Raw genomic sequence first — 8,126 nt, 5'->3', positions numbered from 1 at the left:
ATCTAACAACTAGGATGAAAGCAAGTGAAATATTGCTCCATCGCGTTAATTATGGGCTATTGTAAAGATTGTGCTTTTCATTGCCGTACTACTCCTTCCTCGTGTTCTGTGTTTAACTGTGCAGCGCTTCAAAATGCTGTCTTGTAATAATGTTTACCAGCTGGATTCCTTGAGGAATTTTTTTCAAAGAACTTTTACTTGAAAATGCAACTTTTGTTGTCCTTCTACTTCACTTTTTTTTTATTTTTTATTTTTATTGGCTTTGAGCGCTTCAAAATGCTGTCTTGTAATAATGTTTACCAGCTGGATTCCTTGAGGAATTTTTTTAAAGAACTTTTTACTTGAAAATGCAACGTTTGTTGTCCTTCTACTTCACTTTTTTTTTTTATTGGCTTTACCACTCACTCTCCTCTCACTGTATTATTTCTCTCCTTCTTGAGTCGAATTGCATCGCAGCTTACGGTCCCGCCCTGCTCACTTCCTGTTTCACAAGATCAATTAAGAGATTGTTCTCACAGCTTGGAGCACAGAAGCCTCGAACTTGAACAGTTAACAGATCAAGTGCAAAGGCCCACGTTTAATACCAATCAGAGAATCTCTCTGGTGGCCGCAGGTTAATGTGACTAGCGCAATAGTGACTTGAAGCAAATGCCTATCAGGAAGTCTACTCTGCCCTCAGCAGCAATACTTGGGATGGCCTACCTTTTTAATAAAGTGTGAAACAAGTGTTCTCCCAAGTGGCCGTTTGTTGACGCCGGCCTCCACTTCAACCTTTGCAGGCGGAGAGACAGGCTTACAGGAAAGCTGAGATATGCATGATGGACGACCTCACATCAGAAGGCGACTTTCAAAAAGAGGAGGAGCCAGCCAGTCCGGACCCTCTGCCATCCCAGCAGCAAACAGATCCCGCCTCGCCAACCGTTGCCGTAACACCAGAACCAGTGGCCAGAGGAGACCAGGCAACGCCCAGAGAGATTGAGTACCAGGTGAAAGCGGCGTTCGCCGAGCAAATTCTCATCCATTTTTTTTTTTTTCTTTTTGACCTGTTGTCATTTTAGCCAGGAAATAGGACCTGACATCAGTCGCTATCACCCCTTTTCTGGGGGCATCATTGAAGAAGACAAAAAGCTAAAGTAGAAGGAAAATACATTTGGTGTTGGTTTTGAAGCTCACAGTCTTGCCCACTCGTGACTGTTTAACCTCGTGCATTTTGGACTCACTAATTTGGGTCAGAAAGAATCCAAACTGGACAAGTTATTAATCTTGAACCCACAAAACGAGGAGTGAAGTCCCCCGGACTCTTTTCCTGGATGCCCACAGGATGGCAGGGGCTTTGGCATCGGCACGCTGGTGTTCGGGAAGCTGCGAGGTTTCTCCTGGTGGCCTGGCAGGATTGTTTCCTGGTGGATGAGCGGCCGTAGTCGAGCCGCCGATGGGACTCGCTGGGTCATGTGGTTTGGAGATGGCAAATTCTCGGTGGTGAGTGAATTGATCAAACAGAAGCTCCGCTTCTGTTTTAAAAGTCATTGCTGACCCATCCAAAATCTTCCACGCCTTTGCCTCCTTTTCCAGGTTTGCGTGGAGAAACTCATGCCGCTCAGCTCTTTCTCGTCTGCCTTTCACCAACCCACCTACAACAAACAGCCCATGTACCGTAAAGCCATCTTTGAGGCTCTGCAGGTTAACACACTTGCTTATTTTTAAATGCCACGTGGAGGTAAATTACTCTTTCTCATGTTTATTTCTTAAAAATTACACTCATGTCTGTTATTGGACAAAATTGAATTAGCGATAATGCCGATGTTAAATAATGTGTATATATAGACAAAACACATACCCTGTGCTTGACTGGCAACCGGTCCAGAGCGTCGTCAACCCTTTTGCCTCAAGTCAGCTGGGAGAGATGAATGTGCATGTTTGTTCTGTAGGTGGCAAGTACGCGAGCAGGACGACCCACTCCTTCCTGTGACCCGAGTGATGACGCAGAAGGTGTGGAACCTCAGACCAGACAGATGATAGAATGGGCTATGACTGGCTTCTTGCCCAACGGCCCACAATCACTGGACCCTCCTGAGGGTATATACGCACGCTCGCATGCGTACACGCACTTAAGTGTATGCCGTCAATATCGATATTTCATACTCGCTGATCTTCACAGAGGAGCAGAACCCGTATAAAGATGTCTACTCTGAGATGTGGGCAGAACCGGAGGCGGCATATACTCCTCCCCCTGCCAAGAAACCTCGCAAGAACGCCGCGGAAAAAGCCAAGATCAGAGAGGTGATCGACGAAGGAACCAGAGGTGAACCGAAGTTGACTGTGAAATGAACCGGCACCTTGTGATCGACTGCTGACCTGCCCACGGGCTTACACTGGCTCTCAAGTCAGCTCAGCTAGGAATAAAAAAAATGGATGGATTAAGATTTTCAAAGAAGAAAGGTGTAGCCTACTTCCATTCCAAATTAGTCAGTGAGCTGCAGAAATAGGATGTGAATATTCTTCAATGGAGATTTGAACAGTTCTGTGACAAGTGGGCTTTAACATTGCAGGGTACTGTATGAACATCATACGTTATATGTATTAGCACAAGAACTGACATCACCGTCGCATAATCCTCCCCAAAAATCATTTTATCAGTGATGAAGACTCGTGTGAAATCTTACACGTGTCATATGACATGAACTTTATGTTTTGCATTATGTATCCGTGTGTCGTTTTAATCGCAATTTCTTTTGTTTCCCCAGAGAGACTTATACAGGAGATAAAAAAGAAAACACGAAACATAGAAGGTATCATCTCTATTTATTTATTTCAATACAGTGTGCAGAAGTTTTTAAAAATCTAGTATTTTAAATTAAATATAGGTTCTAACATTTAAGTAAACACAATGCGTGACTGTTCTCTGTGGTTGTGTGTATTTTCCCCCTGCAGATATCTGCATCTCCTGTGGAAGCCTCAGCGTCTCTCTGGAGCATCCCCTCTTCATGGGAGCAATGTGTGTGGGTTGCAAAGTAAGATGCTTGCTGATAAATCATGAGTAATATTTTGCACAAGCTCGATGAAATTGTGTAAGGGTAACATCACCCAACATATTTTCCCAATTCAAGACGATACGTAGAAAGGATTATTAAATTTTGTGATCTCGTGAACAATATAGATTTTTTATTTTTTTTTTGGTCAGTAAGAAGGATGAAAAAGAAATACAATATTGAATGATTTCAACCTCTGTTTTTCTCCTGGGCTCTGATAGAATTCCTTTTTAGAGTGTGCCTACCAGTACGACGATGACGGCTACCAGTCCTACTGCACCATCTGCTGCGGAGGCAGGGAGGTGCTCATGTGCGGCAACAACAACTGCTGTAGGTCAGTACGCTGCAGATGATCTTGGGATTCGTGTGCGGCACCAGTCGAGAGTTGTCACTGCTCTGGGGGCAATCGGCTCGGCGGCGGCGGCCATCAAAGAAGATCCATGGAACTGTTACATGTGTGGGCCCCGAAACACCTACGGGTTACTGCGGCGACGGGATGACTGGCCTTGCCGACTACAGCATTTTTTTGCCAACAATCACGAACAGGACTTTGTGAGTCTCACTTGTGTCATTACATCACACATAATAACAGTCACCTGCGCAGAACCTTCCCTTCATTTGGATCAATCACAGTCCACGTGCACTGCTGAGAGGGCCCCTCTCACAGTCAGTCAAAGATTTTGATGCTTAACGTTGTTAGCGATGTTCCTGGCCCACATTAGCCGGTCTCTCTAATATTTTGGCCAGTGGTTATTTAAGAGGGCCTTCGGTTTACAAAGGCCTTTTCGATGCTACACATGGGATGCAATGGAAGGATTACTGCAGCGGCGCATATTTTTATCCAATTTACCAAATCTTTGTGAGCCCAACCTTGTTGTCGTTTTTGTCTTGCAGGAGCCAGCCAAGTTGTATGCTCCAGTCGCAGCAGAAAAGAGGCAGCCAATCAGAGTCTTATCACTGTTTGATGGCATTGCCACAGGTGTGCACTTGAGAGTGTGTGTGTGTGTGTGTGTGTGTGTGTGTGTGTGTGTGTGTGTGTGTGTGCGTGTGTGTGCGTGTGTGTGTGTGCGTGTGTGTGTGTGTGTGCGCGTGTGTGTGTGTGTGTATCTGATGTTTATCACCACATCACAAATAGAAATTGTTATTTCTTACGCACTCAGGACTTTTGGTGCTAAAGGATCTGGGCATCCAGGTCGATAAGTACGTGGCGTCCGAGGTTTGTGAGGACTCCATCACCGTCGGCATGGTCAGACACCAGGGACGCATCATGTACGTGGGCGACGTCCGCAACGTAACCCATAAACATGTAAGTCACATCTTTCTTGACATTTATAGGCTGTAGTCACACTTGCTCTCCTTCTCCTTTTTATTGATGTTATATTTGTCCCTTAGATCGAAGAGTGGGGACCGTTTGACCTGGTGATAGGTGGAAGTCCCTGCAACGACCTCTCCATAGTAAATCCTGCACGCAAGGGCCTTTACGGTACATATGTGATAGTTAGAGCGAAAGCGATAATTTTACTCTGATAGTTTGATTACATCAAATGTAAATGTCGCTCAATTTCTGCAGAGGGAACTGGGCGATTGTTTTTCGAGTTTTACCGTCTGTTGCACGAGGCTCGACCAAAAGAGGGTGACGAGCGGCCTTTCTTCTGGCTCTTCGAGAACGTTGTCGCCATGGGCGTCAGTGACAAACGGGACATATCTCGCTTTTTAGAGGTAAAAGTTAAACCTGCTCTGATGTGTGTGTGCTCAAAATAATTTTTATTTCCCTACCAAAAACTCCAACAATAAGAGTAAATGTGATGAGAAATTCAACCACAATAAATATTGAAAAGTAAATAACTCTGTCTGTTCAGTGCAACCCTGTGATGATCGATGCCAAGGAAGTTTCTGCTGCCCACCGTGCTCGATATTTCTGGGGAAACCTGCCCGGCATGTCAAGGTGAGAAAAAACCTCTCCCACACGCTACTTGACCCTATTCATCAATTTGAAAATAATTATAATTTGAATAGCTTCTCGAACATATCGTCAACAAACAGACCCCTGAGCCCCATGACGAATGACAAGCTGGACCTGCAAGAGTGTCTCGAGCATGGTCGCACTGCCAAGGTATCAGCGTGCCCGTGTGCGTCGATGTGTTTGCACGCACGCATGTGTGATTCTTTTTTGAGAGTAAATACTCAAATTTGCATGTATGGGGAAAAAAAGATATAAAACAGTCTATGATGTGAAATGATTGGGATTATTATTATTTTTATTATTATTATTATGAATGTATATTTATTTCTTGTAGTACGTAACTAGCAAAATACAGCAACATCCATTAAAAAAATGTCTAAATCTGATTATTGAAGAATCAACATATAGATGAATAAATAAAGGGAAAGAGTGAAAAAAAATGTACGATAATAAGTGTACCCATTTCTTTTGAGTTGGTCCATCATTGGTTCTTCTCTTTCTGTGCTCGCAACAAACAGTTGATGGAGGTCAGTTCTTTTTTTGCGGAGGTCATTCATACCCAATATCACGGGACAGATTTAGGAGTAAAAAAAAAAAAAACAAAAACAATATATGTGTGTGTATGTCTGTGTTTGTGTGTCTGTGTTTGTGTGTTCTGGATGCAAATTCCAGTTTGAGAAGTTGCGTACGATAACGACTCGCTCCAACTCTGTGAAGCAGGGGAAAGATGAGCATTTCCCCGTCTACATGGACAACAAGGAGGACATCCTCTGGTGCACTGAGATGGAAAGGTACCTTGATATACATACGCGCAAATTGTTATTCTCGAAATGATGACGTGTGTGTTTCCAGGGTGTTTGGTTTCCCTGTCCACTACACCGACGTGTCCAACATGAGCCGGCTGGCAAGGCAAAGGCTGCTGGGACGTTCGTGGAGCGTTCCCGTCATCAGGCACCTCTTTGCCCCTCTAAAGGAGTACTTCGCCTGCAACTAGTCACACAACTCTCTCTCTCTCTCTCTCTCTCTCTCTCTCTCTCTCTCTCTCTCTCTCTCTCTCTCTCAATCTCTCACCTCTCTGACCCTCACATACACTCACGTACACACGCATACACACACTTTGTGACGACAGATACAGTAACTGTACATAGCACACAGCTCGTACATGAAGGTTGGCTGACGCAGATGAAACAGATGACCAGACAGACATACGAATACACCACACACACACCGCTAAGGACTTCATCCCTCGATCCCGTATAACCTACTGGCTAATCTTGGTCCCCAGGTGCTGCCTTGTGCACACACACATACACATACACTTGCTAGTGCATATTCTGTACTGTATAATATGCAGTACAGATATACAGTGTATATCACACCCAAACTTCCTTCCACTTGACCTTAAACTGATGTCTTCTGCTGTTTTGCATTAGTTACAGTCTCGCCGAGGCACCGACACACCACATCTCTCTCAATACATCACCAAAACGTATTATTACAAATGTAAGACATTACGTGCATATTGTGGAGGTGCTGAAGTTGCATTATTGATGCAATGAACATATTACAGTATATCCAAACACACATCCACCACACACACCAGCTAAAACCTGCGGTGCTGGCCGGCATGTAGTCGAGGCCAAATGGTGCCACTTTTGTGTGACATTTTTATTACTGTTCTTGGTGCTCTCAGAGACTTTTTTTGGTCTCGGTTTGTTTTCAGTTGCTGCGGTTTGGTCTCCCGAGCAGATTTAAGCCAAATACTTCCAAGCAGGCACAGAGGTTAAACCAGCTACAGAGGCTGTACTCGAGGGCTGAGAGAGAAAGAAAACAACAAAAAAAAACGACACTCCATGGTAACTTTCCCAAAAATAACTCCTCTTTCATCCCTCTGTTGAATAAATCTCAGTGTGGATGAGTTAATCGTTGGAGCAGTGAGCCAAAGTAACAAATATATTTTCATTTGTACTTTGCTATCAAACGCTATCTGTCTTTTCGAGTCAGTCAGAAGGGTTGTTTAGCAAATCCCACATTGGGATGAGGGTACATTTTACTCTTCACTCTCTGGGAATGTACCTTTTCAAAAGTATTTAGTGCCCTCAAGTGGCTCGGGAAAAAAAAAAGAAAAATAAAACCGTGCGGCTCGTGTCGGTGCTTCATTAGAATTTTGTGGGATTTCATACAAAATGTGCTGCACTGTATTTGTTACTTGAAACGTCTGTCTTTTCAAAATTAACATTATGAAAAGAACAGATGCTCTTTTATGTACCCAATATTTATATCCAGCAATAACCCCCTGTAACATTGTGGAAAAGACAGCATTTGCTTAGCAAAACAGCATTTTCAGCACAGTGTATTTGTCGTGTTTATGTAGCGTGTGCCATTTTTTTGGCTGTGTGCGAGTCAACTACTGAGCAAACCTGATTATATTCTCCGGCATGCTGGAACTTACTATACTTAGCGCTCAGCTTTGAATACAGTAGAGTAGAGAGAGTACTGTAATAGTTACTGCCAGTTAGCATATAAAATAAACTTTGCGCTTGTTCTTTTTTTTTTCTCAATCAAACTTTAATCACTGATTCCATACATGCTGTCTCATCTAATCGGCGATTGTATGATCGAATTAGCCCGACGTGATACATCCCAAATTGTGCTTTCTCAAGTGTTTGCTGCTATGCTACAAAAAAAAACAAATATTCATAATTAACACTGTTGTAAAAATAATGTGACAGGAATAGGAATTATTCCAAATGCCTGGCTGCTACGTACTGTTGGCGCCACGCGTGTTCCACAAAGCAGCTAAGGAGGTTGTAACTCTGAAAGGATGACAGAATTGTCTGTCAATACGTAGGGCAGGTGAAGAGTCAGCAGCATCCGGGTTTTATTTGCTGTAGCTTTCGAGTTCAACAGCGTGTGACTTAACCGTTGTAGCGTCACTCGTGAGATGATTAATACATTTTATCTTGTATTATGGCGTTAAATATACAGAAACTTACGAAATGGCACCATTTTGTATTAAATTCCCTTTTTTCCACAAGTTACTGGTACTGTGTGATGAAGTGCTGAGCGTACTGAGTACTCATTCACTTTTCTCTCGCCCCTGCTGCGAACCGCAGGAGGTTTTCGGGTCTTTT

The 8,126-nt window shown here is 43.5% G+C and overlaps 1 protein-coding gene across 1 annotated transcript in view; it reads left to right on the top strand.

Annotated features, from left to right (window-relative positions):
* The window catches only part of LOC109528400 (DNA (cytosine-5)-methyltransferase 3A-like), a 26,551-nt gene extending 18,869 nt beyond the window's left edge, over positions 1-7,682 (top strand). The window contains exons 8-24 of the mRNA XM_019890926.1: positions 780-986; positions 1,321-1,479; positions 1,573-1,680; positions 1,929-2,076; positions 2,159-2,302; positions 2,745-2,789; positions 2,932-3,011; positions 3,251-3,367; positions 3,408-3,581; positions 3,924-4,008; positions 4,190-4,335; positions 4,422-4,512; positions 4,600-4,748; positions 4,889-4,974; positions 5,073-5,142; positions 5,665-5,783; positions 5,845-7,682. Coding sequence (XP_019746485.1) covers positions 780-986; positions 1,321-1,479; positions 1,573-1,680; positions 1,929-2,076; positions 2,159-2,302; positions 2,745-2,789; positions 2,932-3,011; positions 3,251-3,367; positions 3,408-3,581; positions 3,924-4,008; positions 4,190-4,335; positions 4,422-4,512; positions 4,600-4,748; positions 4,889-4,974; positions 5,073-5,142; positions 5,665-5,783; positions 5,845-5,986 — 2,070 coding nt within the window. The 3' untranslated portion in view covers positions 5,987-7,682. The remainder of the gene's footprint in view (positions 1-779; positions 987-1,320; positions 1,480-1,572; positions 1,681-1,928; positions 2,077-2,158; positions 2,303-2,744; positions 2,790-2,931; positions 3,012-3,250; positions 3,368-3,407; positions 3,582-3,923; positions 4,009-4,189; positions 4,336-4,421; positions 4,513-4,599; positions 4,749-4,888; positions 4,975-5,072; positions 5,143-5,664; positions 5,784-5,844) is intronic.
* Positions 7,683-8,126: the final 444 nt, after the last annotated feature.

This window comes from Hippocampus comes, unplaced genomic scaffold (assembly GCF_001891065.2).
Source record: "Hippocampus comes isolate QL1 unplaced genomic scaffold, H_comes_QL1_v1.1 scaffold174, whole genome shotgun sequence".
Classification (NCBI taxonomy): Eukaryota; Metazoa; Chordata; class Actinopteri; order Syngnathiformes; family Syngnathidae; genus Hippocampus; species Hippocampus comes.
This window is presented reverse-complemented; position numbering and strand designations above follow the sequence as displayed.